This window comes from Chelonia mydas, chromosome 27 (genome assembly GCF_015237465.2).
Source record: "Chelonia mydas isolate rCheMyd1 chromosome 27, rCheMyd1.pri.v2, whole genome shotgun sequence".
NCBI lineage: Eukaryota > Metazoa > Chordata > Testudines > Cheloniidae > Chelonia > Chelonia mydas.
Window position 1 is genome coordinate 9,633,508 of NC_057860.1, and position 27,007 is coordinate 9,660,514.

The window sequence follows — 27,007 nt, forward strand, 5'->3', positions numbered from 1 at the left end:
AGACTCTTCAGTGGGGTCCTGGCTTGACAGCATATAGAACAGCTGGCTGTGGTGTCTAGAGAAAATGCCTGTTTGTCAATTGCACCTATATATTTCTGAGTACTTTCCCTGGATGCAAGGTGCAGCAGCCACTTTATTCAGAGTTAAATGCAGAGAAGTGCTCTAGTTTTTCATTTAGACCAGGAAATGTATAAACAAATCCCTACTGGTTCTGTTAGAAGGGTAGGGTAGACAACGCCTGCTACTTCTCTTTCAACTAACTAACCTTACTGAAAAGCAAATGGAAAAATGGTGGTTAGAAAACTAATATGGCTGCTGTAGTGTCCAGTCGAATCTGCAGGGGCAACTAAGCTTAGAGCTTGTGGTTTTGCATCTTTGCTTTAGGGTTTATGCACTTGGGTGTATTAATTCACACTGACTTGTTGCACATGAATCTGTGCGTATTAGATAGTCTCCAGTAATTGCATATACAACGTAAATGGTTTTCTGCTTCAGCATGGATCTGCACGTTTACACAGCAGGGACGTCTTGTAGAGTAAGTGCACAACATTCCGTACAGGTATCTTAGGGTGCAGTGCTTTGCTTTGCTTCTGCGCTCTATGCATTGTGGGACTTTTCTTGCTGCACCTTGTGGGGTGCTAGCTGGAAGTGAGTAGCATTATGGGATTTGGGGCAAACTCAACACCTCCCTGATTCATCCCTGTAGTGGGGTCTACAAACCCCACACTGAGCGTAGGCAGGACAGTGAGGGGAGCCTCTCCTGTCAGCAGGCAAGTGCCCAGCCACACACTCAGGCAACTGCCAGAGCTGCCAATCATGGAGGCAGGCAATCACAGCTGTGCCCAGTTGAGGAAACTAGGCCTACTATAAAGGAAGGAGAACAAAGGAGGCGGCAGAAAGGCCTGGGACAGGAGAGGGGCAGCTCCCCTGCTTCAGGCTGTCTCCCTGAGCACAGCTCAGAGACAGGCACGTGTCAGAATCAAAGAACCGCCCTGACCAGGGGCAAACTAAGGGGGTCCTAGTGAGGGCAGCAGCGACCCTCCAAAGGACTGACCCTTCCCCACCACGCCATGATTCATGTCTTAGACTACTATGAAAGGTTTGCAGTTAAAACGGGGAAACTCCACGCCAGCAGGGCTCAAAATAGCTGCGTACAGGCATAGGTGGTGGCACAGGCTTCAGCCCTGGCTACCATCATGAGGACATACCCAGGATGCTAGTACAGCCTGGGTTGCTGCGTCTAACGCTCCTATTTCTAACCGTGTTAGCACAGGTCTGGCTTTCCGTGCTGCCGTCACACCTTGACTGCAGCGTACGCATACCCACAGAGCTTTGATTCTGCTAGTGTCCACAAGTGACTGGACCTGGTTCTCTAGGGCAAGCCGTAGCAGCTTGGTTTTAGACCCAGAGGACCCGTGATTCAATTCCTTTACATGGAGAAGTGATTCAGTCCTGAGTGGACCATACAGAGCCTTGTAAAATAATTTCACAGCTGTTCTTGGGGAAACGCAGGGTCGCTTAACTTTGCTTTTAAATATTTTTTCTCTTCCCCAGAATTTTTCATGGATGGACTGGGCATCTTGCTTGTCGGTTCCTGCACTGATGTTTCTATCGGTCACCAAGCACATAATCCCACATCTGATCCCAACCTGACTAAGGTAGAAGACCAATATAAAAGGTTCCGGACCAACACCAAAGAACAGGTGCAATTTAAGCTATCTTTGCACTACTTCAAAAACCGACTGAAATGCTACTCAACAGGATAACCCTTTTACCCTGCCGTGTGCAATTCCTACGGTAACCTCCCTGATGCCCACAGCAGGAGTACGCTTTGGGCTTCAGCCTAATTGCCTTATTTATGCCACACTGGATGCCTTCCTTTTGCACCTACCTTTCTATAAAAACTTTTTAATGGGCTGAATTTGGGATTCTGGAATCTCGTGGCCCAAACTTGAAATGGACAATGCAGTCGTGTGTGTTATCTGCACTCGGGTCCTGCTCCAGGCCTTGCAATGGTGTTTTGTTAATTGCAAAGTTTCTCTGATCAAAGAGTGAGGCACCTTGGCTAATAATGAGCCAGATTCATCATGGCCCTGCACTGTGTTCTTTCCAGCCAGTGCAGAGTGAAGGGGGGCAGGGCAGGGTAGAATTCCTACTGATTTGATCTGGTAGCACTTCACATCCTCCCTGCATTTGAATGGATTATCAGGGATGCACAGACTGTCTGACTTCCTTCTTGGAGGAGTAACTGGAATGAGTGTTCTCAAGTTGAGTGCCAGAAGCACAATGACTTTCATGTATAGACTGAAGTGCTTGGTTTATCCTAAATGGAGTTAGTATGTTGCCTATGCAATATCTGTTGAGAACTTCTTATGGTTACTCCTTACTTAAGGACCGGAGTGGGGATGTTGGAAATCTGGTTTAGTTAAGAAGCTTTCACTAAAGAGGAGGAAAATGCAAACTCTCCTAATTGCCCTGCCTGAATGCAGTCCGCATTCACGTGATCTGAGTTCTTTTCATCTGCTAGCTCGTGGCCTATGTGAAATGGTGGAGTTCAGTTCCTAGCGGGCAGCTAACCACAGCATCAAAAAAACCCACCATTTCCACAGTGGTGGGACCTGGATACTAATCTGAGACAAGAAGTAAATGCCAGAAGCAGACCACTGGTCTTACGCATCATGGCCCCAGCACTAAGTTAATATGGTTAGGGAGGAGTCCTGTACCTACTTGCTCCAGTTTTTAAACTTGAATGGCTGCCACGGTCAGTCCCTCGGATTCACTTTATTACTGGAGCACCTCGAAGCTCCAACCGAGATCACAGATTTAGGGCCTCATTTTGCTAGACTCTGTACATATGCATGGTGTGAGACCATCTCTGCCTATGGAGCTTACAATCTAGGTGGAGAAGACAGGGTGGGAGAAAGGCAGTGTTACTGCGGGAGAACTTCGATGACCATGAGTGTCTGTCTGAATTTTTGCCAACACTAATGTTCTTGGAAGGCAAAGTAACACCAATGTTTTGAAAAGTGACTAATGACTTTGGGTGACCCAGTGAAGGCTCCATTTCTAAAGGGCCTACTTTTTAGAGAGTGGGTGCTCAGCACTTTCTGAAAACCAGGCCCCTTGAAGATGCCTTCCACAGCAGGCCCTCAAACTCACTAGCCATTTCTCTCTTTGTAATGCAGTAGCACCTGGAAATCCCAGCTCTGACTGGCCCTTTAGGGTGCTAAGTACTGCCTAGGAAAGTCTCTGCTAAGCTTTTGTTCTGAGAGTGTTTGCTCCCCAAATCTTATCATCTGAACCTCTGCATTACATAAATCCCTTCCTCGTCTCTCATTAATCTCATGCGGGGGGACAAGGAAATTCCAGAGGTGCAGATAATAGAGAAGAGACCCCTGGCCAGGGCTCAGAGGAGGATGCAGCTGTGCTCCCGGCCGTGAGGGAGGCCACGTTGCTGCTGAATGGCTCCTGCCACAGTGCAGGGAGCCTCTGCAGTCCTGCTGTCACTGAGTGAGTGGAGCCAATCCCTGCAGGTGCATGGTCCAGAGAAGGCTGCAGTCCTGGAGCGGCAGAGTACTGGCCGGGGGGTTCTGCTCTGCCCTGCATCTTGTGCCTGCAGGGATCGGGTGGCCCTGGCCCTGCAGGCAGTGCTGGGAACCCACTGCAGCCCCACTGTCATGGGAGCGAGTGAGCAGGGAAGAGCACAGATCCCTGGCCTGGACTGCAAGGAGGCTGCCATGTGGAAGGCTGCTGAATGACACCTGCCCTCTCAATTATCCCAGTTCCTGACGGGCCAAATCAAATCTGGGTTCCCCATGCTGTTCAGATAATCAGGAGTATACTGTATTCAGTAACAAAGCTGTAACACTGCGGAGAGTCCTGTGAGGCATGCAGGTCTGCTAAGTCCATGCCTTGAGTTATATCAGCACCCACCCATCCACGCCTCAGCATCGCTGACCTCTTTGTTTCTCCTAAGAATGGAGATAAACACACACAGATGCAGCATAATTTTTGCTTTATTTTTAAAAATGAAACTGGAGTAAAGCGGTGTGTGGCAAATCCTAGCTGGAAGAAAAATGGAGCCCACGTCCATCCACAATCACAACTCCAGATCTGAGCCAACTAACCTGCCTCACAAAAATACCAGGTAAAGAAAATGGAGCAGAAGGGGAAAGGGGAGTAGAGAGAAAATAAACAATCAACCGAAGCGAGGAAAAATATCATTACAGTCAAGTACAACTTTTTGATGAATAGTCTGAAATTGCATTGGATCAGTGACTCGGGGGCGGGGGGAAAGCAGCACTTTGTTCCACACACTTGTTTGACTAAATCAATCAGGTGGACAAGCTATTCCCCATGTCCCCCAATATCAAGCATGAGGGAGTACAGAACAACATGGCAGCTGACTGGGGATTTCAAAACCAGGATAACTGCAATATGCATTAGTTTTACCTCTCTATATGCACATCTGTGCATTGAACTGTCCTAAGCTTCAGATGATCATGGAAGAAGTCACTTTAGTCACACAATCCATTCCTGTTTGGTTGTTACTTTTATAATCCAGCCCTGATTGCTTTATCGTTAACCCACGCTGAGTACTGGTAAAAATTAATCATCCAGATTTCACACCACCTAAAAATACTTCCCCACTTTAAAGGCATACCATCTGGGTGCCGCAATGTGGTCCGAATGGCAATTGAATGCCAGTCTATGCGAAAGTGACCAGTCATCACACGAACAAAGCGTCCGCTGAGACAGAGGAGCGGAGAGAAGTTGTACTGCTGACAGAAGTAAATATCAAAGTTAAAAAGAAAAAAAAAGTAATGGAATATTGAGCATTTTAATAAAAATTAGTCACAACTGAACAATTTAGCACTTTTACAACGAATGAACACATTAAAGTGAAAAGAAAGCCCATACATTTTTTTTTTTTTTTTTTTAAGAAAATTTCTTTGGAAAAAGAGAGTAATTTTTTCCTCTACACTACAGCATGTGGAGTTGCCATTACCTATTTTATTCTATTGTCACTAAGAGGTAGATAAACAAAAATGAATTGGTTATATAAGGTCATGTCCCCTTGTTTGACATGCAGGAAGCTAACATACTCCATGGGCATGGGCTGTTTAAGGATAGCTGGGGGCTTCACAGAGGGGAGGATTGGGATTAATCAATGTGGAGTGAAACTACAGATCTGTAGGTTTTGTAATTCACTGGAACAGATCTGATTAAAAGGGACAGTGTCAGATTTATTTATTTATTTATTTATTTTTAAATTGGGGAGAAATTCATCCTTAAAGCCAGGGGAGATTATTTTGGGATGAATTGGATGCATCGTTAAAAAGCATAATTTCCTTAACTCTTTTAACACACACTAAATAATTTTGTAAAGACCCACTCTGCCCTGACTTGTAGGCTGTGTAGTCCTATTAATTTCCCAGGACCTTAAAGCTAAAGCGATTTTAGCTAAGAATCTAATTTGTGTTCCATTAATGATTTCCTTTTTGCACTGTGGTCTGTTTGGCTGCTGTTTAGAATAAATTTAATTTTTCAGTTCCTTCCCAATCAGCACACTTGCTGCTGTTTTCAGGTGGGGAAATACAAATTTCCACAGGAATCTTTTAATTTAAAAAAGTATCCATGGAAACAGTTCTAGTTTGGCCAAATATTGCTTTTTGGGTCATAAAACCAACAGTGTGGGCCTGTGTTCACTGCCACTATCCCTTTAATCATTCACTGTTGAAAATCACCACTCCTTTAACTGGTACACCGCACAGTTTACACCTTCCCCGCTGCCTTTGGGAATGGGGATGCTCACCTCTGTGGTGAGAAGGTGACGGGGCTTTTTCTCCCCTCCCACAAGCCAGTTTCGAAAGCGGCCCAGCTTTGCCCACCGCCGCTCCTGCCACGTCACAAACAGACCGCATGTCCGAGAGGTATTAATCTTGAACAAAAATTTTAAAAATTCTGTAATGTACAATAAAGCAGCGGGGTTCAAATGCATATTTAAATTAGGGATGGGCCGACTTTTAAAGGGTTCTGATTATCGCCCTTCCGGCCGGATGTCTATCTGAACCTCAGGGGCCCGAATGGCACCATGGCTGGTATATCCTACCCTCCCCAGGCTCTGGCTCCCTCAAACCTGCTGTGTCGTTTTGACTCAGCAGGCTACTCCACCTTCTACTACCAGGTCTCTTCTAGGGAGTGGAGGGGTGGCACCTTCTGCCTCCTTCAGAGGAGAGCCTTAGCCCTACCTCTGATGCAGCAGGAGCCAAAGGGTCAGCCGCTGGGTTTGTCTTAACCGCCACAGCACGGGATTTCAGAGGTTCTTGAGAGTGCCTGGGGGGGAAATCCCCATGAGGTTGTCGGGATCTGATGTAAATTGACTGGTCTCTTTTATATTTTACGGTGATGGGATAATCATCGCCCTCCAGAGAGGCCCCCATTGCACCAAAGCAGGCTTCCTAGTCAGACTCCTAGAAACAAGATGCCAGTAGTGGAAAATGAGGAGCCATCATCTGTGTGCCCGCTCTATCAGCAGGAAGATCCCACACTGACCAGCAGGGGTAGTAAATTGCCCAACCACTCCTCCTCCCTCCAGGAAATCTACCACTGTGGAGGATGGAGACCCTTCTCTGAGCTTTCAGGAAAGGTTCTCTTCTTCTTCGAATGCTGTCCCTGTCGGTGCTCCACTCCAGGTGACAGTGCCATTGATTGGAGATTTTCGGTAGCAGTGCCTGGTCGGGACGCACACGCTTAGCTGCTGTCTCGTGTCGTCGTCAGGGACTGCCTGAGCGTGCGTGTCCCGAACCCCCCTCAGTTCCTTCTCAACCGTCCTCGGCTGAAGACGGGACTCAGGGCAGTGCTAACCTCTTCCTTGGTTCCTGAAGGAAATAAGTAGAAAGAAATAGAAATAGTTAGACATATCCCAGTTATTTTCCTTTCCTTAGAATAGTTCGTTAGTTTCAAAAAGCAAAAACAAAAAACAAACCACAACTTTTTTCCTCACGTTTGTCTCCTGTTGAAACACCCTCCCCAGGCACTCTTAGTTCAATAATGCCAGGGTCCCCAGGATTTAAGAAATGTGACTCCTGCAAGGAGCCTGTGCCGCGGTCTGATGGACGCGCTGCGTGAAGTGCCTCAGCAAGACACACGTCCCTGCCGTGTATTCATTGTACCAACCTGAAAACCAGGGCTCGTCGTAACAGGGACTTGTGGATAAAAATGCTCCTGATGGCGAACTCCCTACATTCGCCTATGGAGATGGGCAATAGTGAACCTTCTCCCTCATGCTCCCCGGCTAAGTCAGAACCGATCAGGAGCGTGGCTTCACCCTCTCAAGCGAAGAGGCAGGAAGCCCAAATGTCTCTGCACAGAGACTTTCAAAAGGGTAAAGGGTATCCTGCAAGAACTTAACCCTCCGTGCTGACAGGGCCAAAAGCAGGTGCCTCCGACCGCCCCAGCACCTCAGTCATGGCTCATGCGGAGCACAAAGGCAGGGACCCAACTTCCCGCAGTGGGAAGCTCTCCTCGGCACCGGTCCCCTCAGCACCGAAGACAGACCCAGTGCCGATAGCGCATTCTGCCCCGGTGCTGACAAGAACGTTGGCACCGAGCCTGCCTATCACTCCCACAGCAGGCACAGACCCCCTGCAGGGCTCCTACAAACAGCCTGAGACACCCGCTAAAGTTAAACAAAAGTCGCTGCGGGCTGCTGCTCGCGCTCCGCAGCACTGCAGACCAGGGAGCAGCAACAATTTTGGCATCAGGATGATATCTCTGTGGCCCCTGAGCCCAACTCTCTGCTCCTCGACACGGAGCGCTCACTGTTTGAACAACCGCTCTTGCCACCAGACCTGGCTACCTTCACTGACAGCGAGAACGACATGCAGTAGCAGGCAGAGTTCTCTCCACTTGATTCTCCTCCTCCACCGGAGCCATATCTGTCTCAAGATGCGGCACCTCACAAGAACCAGCCTCAGTTTCCCTACTTTGTCCCCCCCATGGGAGGGGCCCCATTTTTCCTACCCTATGCCCTGGCCTCAGTGGTACCCTTGGTTGGCTCCTGCCACCACTCCTCCTCGCGCCCCTTCCACCAGACCACAAGCCCTTTCTGCACCTCTATCTCCAGCTCCATCTACATCTAGACCTACTGAACCCCCTCTTGAACATGCGGGCTATGAACCCTTCCCTGATTTACCGGCTCCTGCCTCCCCATCAGCTGCAGATGAAGCCCTCATGCTATCTGCTCCACAAAATGTGGATGACTTTAAGCAATTCCAGGAACTTTTCAAGAGGGTGGCACTCAGCCAGGACATTCCTTTGGAGGAAGTCCAGGAGACACAACATAGACTCCTCACAATCCTCCACCCCTCTGCGCCCTCAAAGATCGCGCTACTCATAAACAAAGCCCTCCTAGAACCAGCTGACACTCTCTGGCAGACCCCTGCCTCCATCCCACCAACATGCAAGAAGGCTGAACATAAATATTATGATCCCGCTAAGGACGTAGATTTCTTATTTTCCCACCCTCAACCCAACTCTCTTGTGATGGATGCAGCGACGCACAGAACAAAACAGCCACAATACCGGCCCACTCCGCAAGACAAGGACCTCAAATGCCTTGACCTCCTGGGCCACAAGGTTTATACCTCCTCCACTCTACAATTTAGAATTGCAAATTATATCTCCCTCCTCACAAGCTACGACTACAACAATTACAACAAGCTCTTTGATTTTGCCTCGTATATCCTGGAGGACAGGAAAGCAGACTTTAAATCAGTCCTTGTTGAAGGTCAATTAGTGTCCAAGATGGCACTACAAGTATCCCTGGACATGGCGGACACAGCAGCCCGCACTACTGCAACTGCGGTAGTGATGCGTAGGTCTTCCTGGCTGTCTGTGTCCAGTATCCCCAAAGATCTGCAGACCAAAGTCAAAGACCTTCCCTTTGACAAAGATAAACTTTTTTCTAAAAAAACCGATGAAGTCCTTCACATCATGAAAGACTCTAGGGCCACTCTGTGCACACTGGGGATATATCCGTCCCTCCCCAGAGACCACGGTATCAACCTTATCTGAGGCCCTGCACACAACATCACCAGCCCCAGCCCAAACCGTATGATATTGGGAGAAACCGCAACAGACCTCCTCGGCGCAGCCAAACCCATGCGCAACCAGCTACCTCCCACCCATCAGGAAACAAACAGCAATTCTGAAGTGCTGGTCGGGGGTCTGCACGACCACCCCTTGACTCCACTGCCTATTTGCCCATTTGACCACCACCTCCAGAGTTTCCACCATGTCTGGCAACAGGTCACCCAGGACCACTGGGTCCTGGAAATAGTTCAGTCAGGTTACTCCATCCCTTTCATATCCTGCCCGTCTACCCTTCCCCGTCCCTCTTCAGGGACCCCTCTCACGAGCACCTACTTCACATAGAAGTGGCTCATCTTCTACAGCTAGGTGCAGTGGAAACTGTACCAACGCACCATTGGGGAAAAGGGTTCTACTCCCACTACTTTCTGATCCAAAAAAAAGGTGGGGAGTGGAGGCCTATACTAGTCCTACGCTGACTGAACAAATTTGTACGTGTACAGAAATTCAAGATGGTCACATTTGGGCACAACAATACCTGTGCTGGAACAAGGGGACTGGTTCACAGCCCTCGACCTACAAGATGCCTATTTCCACATATCCATTCATCCAGCACACAGACGCTTCCTGCAATTCACACTCGGACACAACCACTTTCAATACAGAGTACTTCCATTCGGTCTCTCCACAGCACTGAGAGTATTCTCCAAGACCCTAGCCGTAGTCGTGGCCCACCTCTGCAAACACAGGATTATACTTTTCCCCTACTTAGGCGACTATGATGTCCCAGCTTGGACACACAGTAATTGTGGCATCCAAAAAATTGCAAGTAGCTTCTGACAGTTTTGGCCCTCAATTCCCTAGTAGGATTTGGACGCCCAACTCCTTTTACACCTTCAAGCAAAACCCCAGTTGAAATTAACAGTAACACTGCTGATATGTTCACAGGCCAACTGATTTGTTCATTCCTTCCAGACTGGTCTTGAGCAGAGAGTGAATTAGAGTTTCAAAAAACACTCTCTGTCCCCTCTCAGGAGCATACGAGTTTCACAGGACCGCACCGATTTCATTAAAAAGAATATAAAGAAAAAGGAAAAAACCTCTCGGTTACTGTATGATTTAAAAAAGAAGAAAGTTCCAAAAAAATTTAAAAAGCCTGTGATGTGTGTCCCATTTCATGGGAACAGTAAAGCAGATCCTATATTTTTCTTTAAAAACAGTTAAAAAAAAATGTCTTCAACGGTCTCATACCAAGTCTGCATTTCTGGTGGTTTTCCCCCCAGAATCTAAAAAGCATCAAAATATTTTGAGCTAAATGTTAAAAAAAAAAAAAAAAAAAAAAAAAAAGACTTTTCTGATACTATATTACTAATGTTTACTGTTTTCTTCTGGCTAAAAAACCAAAACCAAACCAAAATCTGATGCCCAGGAAACATAAAATGTAGCTTAGAGGCAGTTTCTTTTTAATATTTACACTGAATTTGAGTCTCTTTTAACTCCTTAAAAACCTTCCAAGTATGTCAGTTTGGTCAGGTTGCAATTATCACTGCCAGCAAAGGAGCACATCATCCGCCATAGCTACTCAACCATAGCTATGTGTTTTTAATTGCCGAGAAAGTGTTCAGAGCTCAGAAGAGAAAAATAACTGCGCATGCTGGTTTAGTCATTTTTGCCCCTTGCTGAATGGCATGACAAGATTACGATAGCGCTAGGTAGGTGAACCAAAAAATATTGTGTTGTTTTAGTTACTCCTAATAATAATACTTTGCACTCTATATGGCACTGAGGATTGCAAAGTGCTTCAAAAAGATTAATTTGTTAATCCTCACAACAGCCCTGTGAGGTAGGTATCATTATACCCATTCCACAGATGGGTAAACCGAGGCACAGAGAAGTGAATTTTTATTTTTTTTTTTTAATTTTTTTTTCCCCTAGACCACAAAGCAAGTCAGTGACAGTGCTGGGCACAGAAGTCTGTCTTCTAACCACTAGACTGCACTGCTTCCCTAATTTAAATTCTACACCTTGGAGCTACCTAATGCATTACAGCCTCCCCCGTCCTCCGGAATGAACCGAGATTCTGCCCCACTTTTTATTCCCCTCAAGTTTAAAACCCAGGGAACGTTTTCAAACCTTTGAAAAGGATCTACAGGAACCAAACCAACCAATTTCCCTTAGTCGAGGAAATGTGCATGCTGGAGAAACTCTGCTGCTTCTGCTATCATCAAAATGAGGTGCCAGCTCAGATGTGGGCTAATTTAGCTACAACTAATCAGGAAAGAGATCTTGGAGTCATTGTGGATAGTTCTCTGAAGACATCCACGCAGTGTGCAGCGGCAGTCAAAAACGTGAATAGGATGTTAGGAATCATTAAAAAAGGGATAGAGAATAAGATGGAGAATATCTTATTGCCCTTTATATAAATCCATGGTATGCTCACATCTTGAATACTGCGTACCAATGTGGTCTCCTCATTTCAAAAAAGATATACTGGCATTAGAAAAGGTTCAGAGAAGGGCAACTAAAATGATTAGGGGTTTGGAACGGGTCCCATATGAGGAGAGATTAAAGAGGCTAGGACTTTTCAGCTTGGAAAAGAAGCGACTAAGGGGGGATATAGCGGTATATAAAATCATGAATGGTGTGGAGCAAGTGAATAAGGAAAAGTTATTTACTTGTTCCCATAATATAAGAACTAGGGGCCACCAAATGAAATTAATGGGCAGCAGGTTTAAACAAATAAAAGGAAGTTCTTCACACAACGCACAGTCAACCTGTGGAACTTATTGTCTGAGAAGGTTGTGAAGGCTAGGACTATAACAGGGTTTAAAAGAGAACTAGATAAATTCATGGAGGTTAAGTCCATCAATGGCTATTAGCCAGGATGGGTAAGGAATGATGTCCCTAGCCTCTGTTTGTCAGAGGGTGGAGATGGATGGCAGGAGAGAGATCACTTGATCATTACCTGTTAGGTTCACTCCCTCTGGGGCACCTGGCGTTAGCCACTGACAGTAGACAGGATACTGGGCTGGATGGACCTTTGGTCTGATCAGTATGACCACTCTTACGTTCTTGAGAGACGAGGCATTTCTCTGCTCCTCACCCTGTCCAAAGCCAGCCCTGGCTCTACAGAGGATGATGCTCTTAATAATGCTTCCCTTTTGATTTCAAGCCTAAAGATCCTGCCACTTAACAAGGGTTTGCCTCCAGGGCTTCCGGTGCCTGTTGAACTTTAATAGGGCTGTTGGGAGGATTGTTCACGTTTCTTTTTAATTTTTGGCGGACTAGAAATTTATTTGCATCATCAGATCCCTTTTACTTGTTATTCATTTAGACCTGGGTCAAAGCTCAGTCAAGTCTCCTTCCATTGACTTCGCTGGGCTCTGCAGCTGGTCCACACAAAGGGCTCTGTGCATAACGCTGTTATCAAGGTTCCTTCCGCACTCTGAACTCTAGGGTACAGATGTGGGGACCTGCATGAAAACCTCCTAAGCTTACTTTTACTAGCTTAGGTTAAAACTTCCCCAAGGTTCAAACTATTTTACCTTTTGCCCTTGGACTTTATTGCTGCCACCACCAAGCGTCTAACCGGTATATTACTAGGAAAGAGTCCTTTTGGAAATGTCTGTCCCCCCAAAAATCCTCCCAAACGTTACACCCCCTTTCCTGGGGAAGGTTTGATAAAAATCCTCACCAATTTGCATCGGTGACCACAGACCCAAACCCTTGGATCTTAAGAACAATGAAAAAAGCATTCAGTTTCTTAAAAGAAAAATTTTAATAGAAGAAAAAGTAAAAAGAATCACCTCTGTAAAATCAGGATGGTAAATACCTTACAGGGTAATTACATTCAAAACACAGAGAATCCTTCTAGGCAAAACCTTAAGTTACAAAAAGACACAAAAACAGTTTGGATGCTGCCAATCATGGAGGCAGGCAATCACAGCTGTGCCCAGTTGAGGAAACTAGGCCTACTATAAAGGAAGGAGAACAAAGGAGGCGGCAGAAAGGCCTGGGACAGGAGAGGGGCAGCTCCCCTGCTTCAGGCTGTCTCCCTAAGCACTGCACAAAGCACTGCACCCTAAGATACCTGTATGGAATGTTGCGCACTTACTCTACAAGACATCCCTGCTGTGTAAACGTGCAGATCCATGCTGAAGCAGAAAACCGTTTACGTTGTATATGCAATTACTGGAGACTATCTAATACGCACAGATTCATGTGCAACAAGTCAGTGTGAATTAATACACCCAAGTGCATAAACCCTAAAGCAAAGATGCAAAACCACAAGCTCTAAGCCTAGTTGCCCCTGCAGATTCGACTGGACACTACAGCAGCCATATTAGTTTTCTAACCACCATTTTTCCATTTGCTTTTCAGTAAGGTTAGTTAGTTGAAAGAGAAGTAGCAGGCGTTGTCTACCCTACCCTTCTAACAGAACCAGTAGGGATTTGTTTATACATTTCCTGGTCTAAATGAAAAACTAGAGCACTTCTCTGCATTTAACTCCGAATAAAGTGGCTGCTGCACCTTGCATCCAGGGAAAGTACTCAGAAATATATAGGTGCAATTGACAAACAGGCATTTTCTCTAGACACCACAGCCAGCTGTTCTATATGCTGTCAAGCCAGGACCCCACTGAAGAGTCTTCCTTGGCATTCCATGTAGCAGAGTCTACATACAGTGCAGGCGTCGGGATACTCTAGTGGCCAGAGCAGCAAGCTGGGAGTCAGGAGACCTGAGGTAAAATACTGGCCCCACTGAACTCAATGGCAAAATGCCTCTTGATTTCAAGGCAGCCAGGATTTTATCCCTGGCTTCAGTTCCTAGCTCTGCAGCTTACCTGCTTGGTGACCGTGGGCAACTTACTTCACCTCTCTGGCCTTCCAGCTCCCCTTCTGCCTCTCATCTAGTTTAGACTGCAAGTTCTTCAAAGCAGGGACTTCTCTTACTACATACTTATACTGTTCCTAGAACAATGGGTCTCCAGTCTTTGTTGGCACACTATAGTAATACACATACAATCATGCATTACACAATGTTCATTGTTAAAAACAATGGGTTATTAAACATCATTTAGCCTATTTTAAGTTTAATGATTAAATGTTTTAAGAAAATCAAGAGCAGCTGCTAATGCTTTATTTCAAACATCCATTTAGTTCAGCTGTGAAACAGGGTGTCCTAAGGAGACCTGGCCCTTTAAGGGGACTACCTAGGGGATGGGCTTTGAGGCAGATGAAATTAAGTCTGCTGGGTCCAGTTAAGGAAGAAAGGACAGAGGAAGGGGTTCACCCCACCCCACAGCCAGATAGACAGGCCTGGCTAGACCAACTCCACTAGGGGCAAAGGGCAGAAGCCTTAAGGGGTGCCAAGCAGCAGTATTTGAGCCCAGCAAGAGGCTGAAGCAGCTGTGGAGAGGGAGAAGGGCTTGTTTTTATTTTGACATTTTAACTGTGATGGTTTAATAAAATCATCTTGGATGAATTGGATGCATCGTTAAAAAGCATAATTTCCTTAACTCTTTTAACACATACTAAATAATTTTGTAAAGACCAGCTCTGCCCCAATTTATAGGCCATGCAGTTCTGTTAATTTCCCAGGATGTTAAAGCTAAAGCGATTTTAGCTAAGAATCTAATTTGTGTTCCATTAATGATTTACTTTTTGCACTGTGGTCTGTTTGGCTGCTGTTTAGAATAAATTTAATTTTTCAGTTCCTTCCCAATCAGCACACTTGCTGCTGTTTTCAGGTGGGGAAATACAAATTTCCACAGGAATCTTTTAATTTAAAAAAGTATCCATGGAAACAGTTCTAGTTTGGCCAAATATTGCTTTTTGGGTCATAAAACCAACAGTGTGGGCCTGTGTTAACTGCCACCATCCCTTTAATCATTCACTGTTGAAAATCACCACTCCTTTAACTGGTACACTGCACAGTTTACACCTTCCCCGCTGCCTTTGGGAATGGGAATGCTCACCTCTGGTGAGAAGGTGACGGGGCTTTTTCTCCCCTCCCACAAGCCAGTTTCGAAAGCGGCCCAGCTTTGCCCACCGCCGCTCCTGCCACGTCACAAACAGACCCATGTCCGAGAGGTATTAAGCTTGAACAAAAATTTAAAAAATTCTGTCATGTACAATAAAGCAGCAGGGTTCAAATGCATATTTAAATTAGGGATGGGCCGACTTTTAAAGGGTTCTGATTATCACCCTTCCGGCCGGATGTCTATCTGAACCTCAGGGGCCCGAATGGCACCATGGCTGGTATATCCTACCCTCCCCAGGCTCTGGCTCCCTCAAACCTGCTGTGTCGTTTTGACTCAGCAGGCTACTCCACCTTCTACTACCAGGTCTCTTCTAGGGAGTGGAGGGGTGGCACCTTCTGCCTCCTTCAGAGGAGAGCCTTAGCCCTACCTCTGATGCAGCAGGAGCCAAAGGGTCAGCCGCTGGGTTTGTCTTAACCGCCACAGCACTGGATTTCAGAGGTTCTTGAGAGTGCCTGGGGGGGAAATCCCCATGAGGTTGTCGGGATCTGATGTAAATTGACTGGTCTCTTTTATATTTTACGGTGATGGGATAATCATCGCCCTCCAGAGAGGCCCCCATTGCACCAAAGCAGGCTTCCTAGTCAGACTCCTAGAAACAAGATGCCAGTAGTGGAAAATGAGGAGCCATCATCTGTGTGCCCGCTCTATCAGCAGGAAGATCCCACACTGACCAGCAGGGGTAGTAAATTGCCCAACCACTCCTCCTCCCTCCAGGAAATCTACCGCTGTGGAGGATGGAGACCCTTCTCTGAGCTTTCAGGAAAGGTTCTCTTCTTCTTCGAATGCTGTCCCTGTCGGTGCTCCACTCCAGGTGACAGTGCCGTTGATTGGAGATTTTCGGTAGCAGTGCCTGGTCGGGACGCACACGCTTAGCTGCTGTCTCGTGTCGTCGTCAGGGACTGCCTGAGCGTGCGTGTCCCGAACCCCCCTCAGTTCCTTCTCAACCGTCCTTGGCTGAAGACGGGACTCAGGGCAGTGCTAACCTCTTCCTTGGTTACTGAAGGAAATAAGTAGAAAGAAATAGAAATAGTTAGACATATCCCAGTTATTTTCCTTTCCTTAGAATAGTTCGTTAGTTTCAAAAAGCAAAAACAAAAAACAAACCACAACTGTTTTCCCTCACGTTTGTCTCCTGTTGAAACACCCTCCCCAGGCACTCTTAGTTCAATAATGCCAGGGTCCCCAGGATTTAAGAAATGTGACTCCTGCAAGGAGCCTGTGCCACAGTCTGATGGACACGCTGCGTGAAGTGCCTCAGCAAGACACACGTCCCTGCCGTGTATTCATTGTACCAACCTGAAAACCAGGGCTCGTCGTAACAGGGACTTGTGGATAAAAATGCTCCTGATGGCGAACTCCCTACATTCGCCTATGGAGATGGGCAATAGTGAACCTTCTCCCTCATGCTCCCCGGCTAAGTCAGAACCGATCAGGAGCGTGGCTTCACCCTCTCAAGCGAAGAGGCAGGAAGCCCAAATGTCTCTGCACAGAGACTTTCAAAAGGGTAAAGGGTATCCTGCAAGAACTTAACCCTCCGTACTGACAGGGCCAAAAGCAGGTGCCTCCGACCGCCCCAGCACCTCAGTCATGGCTCATGCGGAGCACAAAGGCAGGGACCCAACTTCCCGCAGTGGGAAGCTCTCCTCGGCACCGGTCCCCTCAGCACCGAAGACAGACCCAGTGCCGATAGCGCATTCTGCCCCAGTGCTGACAAGAACATTGGCACCGAGCCTGCCTATCACTCCCACAGCAGGCACAGACCCCCTGCAGGGCTCCTACAAACAGCCTGAGACACCCGCTAAAGTTAAACAAAAGTCGCTGCGGGCTGCTGCTCGCGCTCCGCAGCACTGCAGACCAGGGAGCAGCAACAATTTCGGCATCAGGATGATATCTCTGTGGCCCCTGAGCCCAACTCTCTGCTCCTCGACACGGAGCGCTCACTGTTTGAACAACCGCTCTTGCCACCAGACCTGGCTACCTTCACTGACAGCGAGAACGACATGCAGTAGCAGGCAGAGTTCTCTCCACTTGATTCTCCTCCTCCACCGGAGCCATATCTGTCTCAAGATGCGGCACCTCACAAGAACCAGCCTCAGTTTCCCTGGGAGGGGCCCCATTTTTCCTACCCTATGCCCTGGCCTCAGTGGTACCCTTGGTTGGCTCCTGCCACCACTCCTCCTCGCGCCCCTTCCACCAGACCACAAGCCCTTTCTGCACCTCTATCTCCAGCTCCATCTACATCTAGACCTACTGAACCCCCTCTTGAACATGCGGGCTATGAACCCTTCCCTGATTTACCGGCTCCTGCCTCCCCATCAGCTGCAGATGAAGCCCTCATGCTATCTGCTCCACAAAATGTGGATGACTTTAAGCAATTCCAGGAACTTTTCAAGAGGGTGGCACTCAGCCAGGACATTCCTTTGGAGGAAGTCCAGGAGACACAACATAGACTCCTCACAATCCTCCACCCCTCTGCGCCCTCAAAGATCGCGCTACTCATAAACAAAGCCCTCCTAGAACCAGCTGACACTCTCTGGCAGACCCCTGCCTCCATCCCACCAACATGCAAGAAGGCTGAACATAAATATTATGATCCCGCTAAGGACGTAGATTTCTTATTTTCCCACCCTCAACCCAACTCTCTTGTGATAGATGCAGCGACGCACAGAACAAAACAGCCACAATACCGGCCCACTCCGCAAGACAAGGACCTCAAATGCCTTGACCTCCTGGGCCACAAGGTTTATACCTCCTCCACTCTACAATTTAGAATTGCAAATTATATCTCCCTCCTCACAAGCTACGACTACAACAATTACAACAAGCTATTTGATTTTGCCTCCTATATCCTGGAGGACAGGAAAGCAGACTTTAAATCAGTCCTTGTTGAAGGTCAATTAGTGTCCAAGATGGCACTACAAGTATCCTTGGACATGGCGGACTCAGCAGCCCGCACTACTGCAACTGCGGTAGTGATGCGTAGGTCTTCCTGGCTGTCTGTGTCCAGTATCCCCAAAGATCTGCAGACCAAAGTCAAAGACCTTCCCTTTGACAAAGATAAACTTTTTTCTAAAAAAACCGATGAAGTCCTTCACATCATGAAAGACTCTAGGGCCATTCTGTGCACACTGGGGATATATCCGTCCCTCCCCAGAGACCACGGTATCAACCTTATCTGAGGCCCTGCACACAACATCACCAGCCCCAGCCCAAACCGTATGATATTGGGAGAAACCGCAACAGACCTCCTCGGCGCAGCCAAACCCATGCGCAACCAGCTACCTCCCACCCATCAGGAAACAAACAGCAATTCTGAAGTGCTGGTCGGGGGTCTGCACGACCACCCCTTGACTCCACTGCCTATTTGCCCATTTGACCACCACCTCCAGAGTTTCCACCATGTCTGGCAACAGGTCACCCAGGACCACTGGGTCCTGGAAATAGTTCAGTCAGGTTACTCCATCCCTTTCATATCCTGCCCGTCTACCCTTCCCCGTCCCTCTTCAGGGACCCCTCTCACGAGCACCTACTTCACATAGAAGTGGCTCATCTTCTACAGCTAGGTGCAGTGGAAACTGTACCAACGCACCATTGGGGAAAAGGGTTCTACTCCCACTACTTTCTGATCCAAAAAAAAAGGTGGGGAGTGGAGGCCTATACTAGTCCTACGCTGACTGAACAAATTTGTACGTGTACAGAAATTCAAGATGGTCACATTTGGGCACAACAATACCTGTGCTGGAACAAGGGGACTGGTTCACAGCCCTCGACCTACAAGATGCCTATTTCCACATATCCATTCATCCAGCACACAGACGCTTCCTGCAATTCACACTCGGACACAACCACTTTCAATACAGAGTACTTCCATTCGGTCTCTCCACAGCACTGAGAGTATTCTCCAAGACCCTAGCCGTAGTCGTGGCCCACCTCTGCAAACACAGGATTATACTTTTCCCCTACTTAGGCGACTATGATGTCCCAGCTTGGACACACAGTAATTGTGGCATCCAAAAAATTGCAAGTCACTTCTGACAGTTTTGGCCCTCAATTCCCTAGTAGGATTTGGACGCCCAACTCCTTTTACACCTTCAAGCAAAACCCCAGTTGAAATTAACAGTAGCACTGCTGATATGTTCACAGGCCAACTGATTTGTTCATTCCTTCCAGACTGGTCTCGAGAAGAGAGTGAATTAGAGTTTCAAAAAACACTCTCTGTCCCCTCTCAGGAGCATACGAGTTTCACAGGACCGCACCGATTTCATTAAAAAGAATATAAAGAAAAAGGAAAAAACCTCTCGGTTACTGTATGATTTAAAAAAGAAGAAAGTTCCAAAAAAATTAAAAAAGCCTGTGATGTGTGTCCCATTTCATGGGAACAGTAAAGCAGATCCTATATTTTTCTTTAAAAACAGTTAAAAAAAAATGTCTTCAACGGTCTCATACCAAGTCTGCATTTCTGGTGGTTTTCCCCCCAGAATCTAAAAAGCATCAAAATATTTTGAGCTAAATGTTAAAAAAAAAAAAAAAAAAAAAAAAAGACTTTTCTGATACTATATTACTAATGTTTACTGTTTTCTTCTGGCTAAAAAACCAAAACCAAACCAAAATCTGATGCCCAGGAAACATAAAATGTAGCTTAGAGGCAGTTTCTTTTTAATATTTACACTGAATTTGAGTCTCTTTTAACTCCTTAAAAACCTTCCAAGTATGTCAGTTTGGTCAGGTTGCAATTATCACTGCCAGCAAAGGAGCACATCATCCGCCATAGCTACTCAACCATAGCTATGTGTTTTTAATTGCCGAGAAAGTGTTCAGAGCTCAGAAGAGAAAAATAACTGCGCATGCTGGTTTAGTCATTTTTGCCCCTTGCTGAATGGCATGACAAGATTACGATAGCGCTAGGTAGGTGAACCAAAAAATATTGTGTTGTTTTAGTTACTCCTAATAATAATACTTTGCACTCTATATGGCACTGAGGATTGCAAAGTGCTTCAAAAAGATTAATTTGTTAATCCTCACAACAGCCCTGTGAGGTAGGTATCATTATACCCATTCCACAGATGGGTAAACTGAGGCACAGAGATGTGAATTTTTATTTTTATTTTTATTTTTTTTCCCCTAGACCACAAAGCAAGTCAGTGACAGTGCTGGGCACAGAAGCCTGTCTTCTAACCACTAGACTACACTGCTTCCCTAATTTAAATTCTACACCTTGGAACTACCTAATGCATTACAGCCTCCCCCGTCCTCCGGAATGAACCGAGATTCTGTCCCACTTTTTATTCCCCTCAAGTTTAAAACCCAGGGAACGTTTTCAAACCTTTGAAAAGGATCTACAGGAACCAATTTCCCTTAGTCAAGGAAATGTGCATGCTGGAGAAACTCTGCTGCTTCTGCTATCATCAAAATGAGGTGCCAGCTCAGATGTGGGCTAATTTAGCTACAACTAATCAGGAAAGAGATCTTGGAGTCATTGTGGATAGTTCTCTGAAGACATCCACGCAGTGTGCAGCGGCAGTCAAAAACGTGAATAGGATGTTAGGAATCATTAAAAAAGGGATAGAGAATAAGATGGAGAATATCTTATTGCCCTTTATATAAATCCATGGTATGCCCACATCTTGAATACTACGTACCAATGTGGTCTCCTCATTTCAAAAAAGATATACTGACATTAGAAAAGGTTCAGAGAAGGGCAACTAAAATGATTAGGGGTTTGGAACGGGTCCCATATGAGGAGAGATTAAAGAGGCTAGGACTTTTCAGCTTGGAAAAGAGGCGACTAAGGGGGGATATAGCGGTATATAAAATCATGAGTGGTGTGGAGCAAGTGAATAAGGAAAAGTTATTTACTTGTTCCCATAATATAAGAACTAGGGGCCACCAAATGAAATTAATGGGCAGCAGGTTTAAACAAATAAAAGGAAGTTCTTCACACAACGCACAGTCAACCTGTGGAACTTATTGTCTGAGAAGGTTGTGAAGGCTAGGACTATAACAGGGTTTAAAAGAGAACTAGATAAATTCATGGAGGTTAAGTCCATCAATGGCTATTAGCCAGGATGGGTAAGGAATGATGTCCCTAGCCTCTGTTTGTCAGAGGGTGGAGATGGATGGCAGGAGAGAGATCACTTGACCATTACCTGTTAGGTTCACTCCCTCTGGGGCACCTGGCGTTAGCCACTGACAGTAGACAGGATACTGGGCTGGATGGACCTTTGGTCTGATCAGTATGACCACTCTTACGTTCTTGAGAGACGAGGCATTTCTCTGCTCCTCACCCTGTCCAAAGCCAGCCCTGGCTCTACAGGGGATGATGCTCTTAATAATGCTTCCCTTTTGATTTCAAGCCTAAAGATCCTGCCACTTAACAAGGGTTTGCCTCCAGGGCTTCCGGTGCCTGTTGAACTTTAATAGGGCTGTTGGGAGGATTGTTCACGTTTCTTTTTAATTTTTGGCGGACTAGAAATTTATTTGCATCATCAGATCCCTTTTACTTGTTATTCATTTAGGCCTGGGTCAAAGCTCAGCCAAGTCTCCTTCCATTGACTTCGCTGGGCTCTGCAGCTGGTCCATACAAAGGGTTCCGTGCATAACGCTGTTATCAAGGTTCCTTCCGCACTCTGAACTCTAGGGTACAGATGTGGGGACCTGCATGAAAACCTCCTAAGCTTACTTTTACTAGCTTAGGTTAAAACTTCCCCAAGGTTCAAACTATTTTACCTTTTGCCCTTGGACTTTATTGCTGCCACCACCAAGCGTCTAACCGGTATATTACTAGGAAAGAGTCCTTTTGGAAATGTCTGTCCCCCCAAAAATCCTCCCAAACGTTACACCCCCTTTCCTGGGGAAGGTTTGATAAAAATCCTCACCAATTTGCATAGGTGACCACAGACCCAAACCCTTGGATCTTAAGAACAATGAAAAAAGCATTCAGTTTCTTAAAAGAAAAATTTTAATAGAAGAAAAAGTAAAAAGAATCACCTCTGTAAAATCAGGATGGTAAATACCTTACAGGGTAATTAGATTCAAAACACAGAGAATCCTTCTAGGCAAAACCTTAAGTTACAAAAAGACACAAAAACAGGAATATCCATTCCATTCAGCACAGCTTCTTTTCTCAGCCATTTAAAGGAATCAGAATCTAACGCATATCTAGCTAGATTACTTACTAAATTCTAAGACTCCATTCCTGTTCTGTCCCCGGCAAAAGCATCACACAGACAGAGAGAGAGGCTTTGTTTCTCCCTCCCCCCAGCTTTTGAAAGTATCTTGTCTCCTCATTGATCATTTTGGTCAGGTGCCCAGCGAGGTTATCCTAGCTTCTTAACCCTTTACAGGTAAAAGGGTTTTTCCTCTGGCCAGGAGGGATTTTAAAGGTGTTTACCCTTCCCTTTATATTTATGACAGCTGTAGTCTAGGCTGGTGCCAGAGAACTACAGTAGGTGCACAGTACAAGAAACTGCACAGAACAGACCTGTTGCTTACTGGGAATTACTTCATTGATACTCAAAGCAACTCGGCTATGCAGAGTTCTGCACTGGGAGACCTAGCTCTCTCTGACTCCTTAAACAGGTGCCTAAGTCCCATCAAAGTCAATAGGACTTAAGCATGTGTAAGTGCTTTCCTGAATCAGGGCCTCAGGGAGGAGATAAGTGATTTGCATAAATCCACAGAGTAGAAACAGAATTCAAACTTTCTTTGTTTGTTTGACATTCCCTGTCTCTACAGAAAAAGGGTCATTACTTCTTTAAAGCTGCAAACGTTTAGGGGCTCAATCCAGTGTTCTTCACGCACCCAAAATTCCCACTGAGTTTGGGGGCACGGGACGCAGGTTCAGCCTCTTGAGAATTGATTTTACCACCACAGATCTTTTAACATGACATTCTAAAAAAGGGGGTTAATTCATGCAGGTACAATAAAAAAGGAGCAAGATGTGATTAAAAATGTGAACCTTTCTAATAGCGATAGCTGGGTTCACATCTCTCTCTCTTTATTTTTTTTTTCCTTGCTGTCTGCATGTATAAAATTTCTCTCCCATTTCTCTCTCTGTTTTCCTTTCCTTTTCTTACTTTTTTTTTTCCTTGTTGCTAAAACACACAGCAATACCTGACTTTCCCCACATCATCTCGTTGCAATGTTTAAAGGACAGTAACTGCTTGTATGTTCCCTTTATCAAAACTAGCAAGCATTCCTGCAGCTGTGTAATCCAAATTCAAAGACAGTCATAACTCAGGCTACGTCTACAGTATGCGATAGCAGCTTATGTAGCCAGACCTGGGCTAGCATCGATCTAGCTAGCATGATGAAAAAGAACAATGAAGATAGGGTGCCTTGGACTTCAGTGTGGTCTCCCTCGGTACGTACTTGCATTGCTAGCTTGTGCCACTGAATCTTCACTGCTATTTTTAGCTGTGCTAGCTAACTTGGAGCAAGCGTGGGCACGCCAACCCATGCTGCAGTCACACCTCTGATTGCAGTGTAGCTGTAACCTAAGCAAGATGTACAAAGGAATGCATAGAAGAGAAGGTCTGGTCTCCCCTACAAAAACAAATCAATGCAAGGGTGGTTCCCGGCTCGCTTCTCAGAGCCTAGATAGATCATCAAATTCCAATAGCCCAATAGGGAGTTAGTGGCAGAGAAAGAAAGAGAACTCAGGGGTCCTGTGAAGGTGATAACTGATGTCAATTCATTTCTTTAGGAACTTGTCTCTCCTGGGCTTAGCCTCTCTTGAGGCTCAGATATTCTCCCTGCTGGTGGTAGGTCTCTCCAATTGTAGGACCACAGACTACCCTGTCCTCTCCCCTCAGTGATGGTGGATGCAAGTTTACAAGTTCCCATCTGCCTCTTATGTTCTCTCCTCTTCCCCTCCTCCCTCCCAGCACAAGCCCTGCCCAGGGAGAGATTCCAGTCTCCTTACCTGGCTGGCATAGAAACATCCAATGATTTTTACAATGACTTGCTCGTTCTCATCAGGCGTCTGGTCCCGCGGCACCACCACCTCTGCTGCCGTCAGGTTCTGCAGTTCGTTGACCTACAGGAAAGCGGCAGAGCCCACCCGGTTACTGCACCATTTCAGGAAGAAGAATTTAAAAAAAAACCAAAAAACCTGCCCCCCAGATTTTGCATTTCTCCAGCTGGCAAAAAATAATAAAAATATCACTCCCACCCACCATGCTGGGCTTTGCATGGAGCTCAGAGTGTGTGAGAGCTGCCCACCTCACAGGAGGACAGTAACCGGGCCTAGCTTGTGAAATCAAGGATGCTCACAGGCTACCTTCGCCGACGGCCTCCTCTCTGCTTTGATACTTGTCCAGGGGAGCAGCAATTGAACCTTGGATCTTGAGATAGTCCCGCCTCCTCTGTGGCCCAGCCCTTGCTCCATCCTGTCCTGTGGGTTACGAGCTGTTTCTTCCTTGCTCCTGAACTGACCCTTCTGCCTTCCACACTGGTATGTGGGCCAAGGGAGGAGAACAATCCCCTGCCAGGTCAGCAGAGGAGCTGGGAAACAAAAGCACCAGCAAAAAACCCCTCCAAGCAATAGTCTTGACCCAGGTCTGCCTCACAGCATCCCCTCCTCTCCTCCCTCAGTGACTGCTTCCTAGCCATAATAGGCAATCCTCCAAAGCTTCCACACCTGGGGATGAACCAGCCTCCTAACCCCGCCTCCCTACAGTCCTGATTCTCTCTTTCTCCTTGCTTTCACTTACAGTTTTGCCTCCTTTTCTGATAACTCTCTCTGCGGCGGAAGCAGGGACCCTAATGTGCGTCTCTAGCTTTACTTCTTCTTTAGGCCCAAAAAAGTTTTCCTCCTTCAGTTTGCCGTAAATTCGTCCTTGTGCCTGTGAGAGGGGCTGGGGAAAGTGGTTAAACTCTGCTTGTGATCTCTGGATCCAAGGTAGTACTTCTCCTGGGGATTTTTTTCCCTCTGGTCTCAGGACACAAAGTTATTGATGGGGCCAGACCAACCTGAGATCTGGTTGCACTATTGCTAGAACAGTAACTGGGAGATAAGCCCTGTTGATACAGTCATGCAGCTCTCTAAGGCTGGGGGTTCTCAACTGGGTGGGCAAATAGGTGTTGGGGGGCTTCCATGGGAGGGGGCTCCCACTAAAGAAAACGGGATCCCGGTAAGGAAATGGCTGAGAACCACTGCTTTAAGGGGCATTAAAAAAAGGCCTCAAGAAACAAAATACTAAGCTGCCCAAATACAATGGTGATGGGTGCCCATGTAAGAGAGGGAGCAACGCTACACTCAGGAATGCCAGTGCCAGAATGCATGCCCACCCAAACTTTTTACCCGTTTCTACATAGAGTCATAGAAATGTAGGGATGGAAGGGACCTTGAGCAGTCATCTAGTCCAGCCCCCTGAGCTGAGGCAGGACCAAGTGAACCTAAACCATCCCTGACTGGTGTCTGTCCAGCCTGTTCTTAGAAACTTCCAGTGATGGGGGTTCCACAACCACCCTAGGTTACCTCTTCCAGTGCTTAACCACCCTTATCATGAGAAAGTTTTTCTTAATATCTAACCTAAATCTCCCTTGCTGCAGATTAAGCCCATTACTTCTTGTCTTACCATCAGTGGACATGGAGAACGCTTGATCACAGTCCTCTTTGTAACAAGCCCTTAACCTATTTGAAGACTATCAGCCCACCCCCGCACCCCCCAGTCTTCTTTTCTCAAGACTAAACATGCCCCATTGTTTTAACCTTTCCTCATAGGTCACGTGGGTGACCATCCAAGGCATGGTGGTCCAGGAGGCGCCGTCCATGCCGCAAGCTCGTGGGTGTAGGCTGCCGGAGCGGGAGTGAGTACAGGCGAGCCTGTGCTTGGAGACCCTGGTCGGCCAGCCAGGTGGTGGGTGATGTTGCCTGGAGCTGCCAGCCTGGTGGGGAGTTGCAGGCAGCAGGGCTTGCCCCTTAGTGGAGCTAGTGGGTGAGCCCCTGGGTTCCCCCTTCCTGTGGGCCTGGTGATCAGGGGATGTACGGCTGGGAGAGCCACAAGCTCAGAAACTCCCCACTGTGCAGCCCAGCCTGGGTGGCTGGAGAGCAGCATCTGCTGCCCAGTCACCCAGTTCTGAAGGCATCACCATTGCCAGCAGCCGCGCATCGGTACGGGTGGCATGGTCTGGTATTGCTACTTCTACACTGCTGTCGGCAGCGGTGCTGCCTTTAGAACTGGAGAGTGGGGGCTGCTGGCAAGCTCCAGCACAAATTAAGCACTGGGGCTGGGGCTTGCTGATGCTGAGTCCTGGCACCTCAGCCGCTGCTGTCTGGCCACAACACCGTGTCGCGCTTACTTCTCAGAAAAGTACTTCTGTGAAAAGTCAATGTGGAGAGTAAGGGGGAGCAGGCGCTGGGGGGAGCAGAAGGCCCATTTAGGGGTTGCAGGGAAATGGGGTGCAGTGGATGTGGGGCCAGGAAGGAGTCTGGGGGTGGGCAGAAGATAGTAATGGGGTGACAGATGGAGGAGATTGGATAGCAAGCCCCCAGACTGGGGTAGTGGTGGGTAGGAGAAATACTCTCCAAGTAGCCAGGGAAAGCCAGTGTTGCATTATTGCCAACTGTTGCAAATCACAGAAGTTTGTGGCCTGCAGGAGGAGCTGTCATGATGACGCAAGAAGCTTTTCCCAGCCCTGTGACTTCCAGGGCTGGGTACTGGGCAGAGCTCTGTGCGGCTGTCTTGGGGCTAAGGACACACAGGCCTGTCCTGCCACTGAACCCCAGCTTCATGTATGCTCCTATAGCAGAGAGAGAGTCCAGGGGCAGAAAGAGGGAGAGCGGAGTGAAGGAAAAGCCTCCCACTGCTTTGGACAGGGCCGGATTAACCTTTTGTGGACCCGGTGCCAAACATTTTTGGGCCCCCA

The 27,007-nt window shown here is 47.0% G+C and overlaps 1 protein-coding gene and 1 long non-coding RNA gene across 4 annotated transcripts in view; one reads left to right on the forward strand and one right to left on the reverse strand.

Annotated features, from left to right (window-relative positions):
* LOC102939794 (beta-1,4 N-acetylgalactosaminyltransferase 2) overlaps positions 1-14,577 on the forward strand; it is a 68,456-nt gene extending 53,879 nt beyond the window's left edge. For 2 of the 3 annotated variants that reach the window (XM_043536746.1, XM_043536745.1), the window contains one exon: positions 1,555-14,577. In XM_043536746.1, the coding sequence (XP_043392681.1) occupies positions 1,555-1,766 (212 nt within the window). In that variant the 3' untranslated portion in view covers positions 1,767-14,577. The remainder of the gene's footprint in view (positions 1-1,554) is intronic. The other variant, XR_005223477.2, reaches the window with a different exon arrangement.
* Positions 5,266-25,325, reverse strand: LOC122463910. The gene is made up of 4 exons (XR_006287657.1): positions 24,060-25,325; positions 15,071-16,133; positions 13,937-14,097; positions 5,266-6,881 (listed from the first exon to the last, which is right to left on the reverse strand). It is a non-coding gene; the product is annotated as an uncharacterized LOC122463910 (long non-coding RNA).
* Between the last annotated feature and the right edge of the window lie 1,682 nt (positions 25,326-27,007).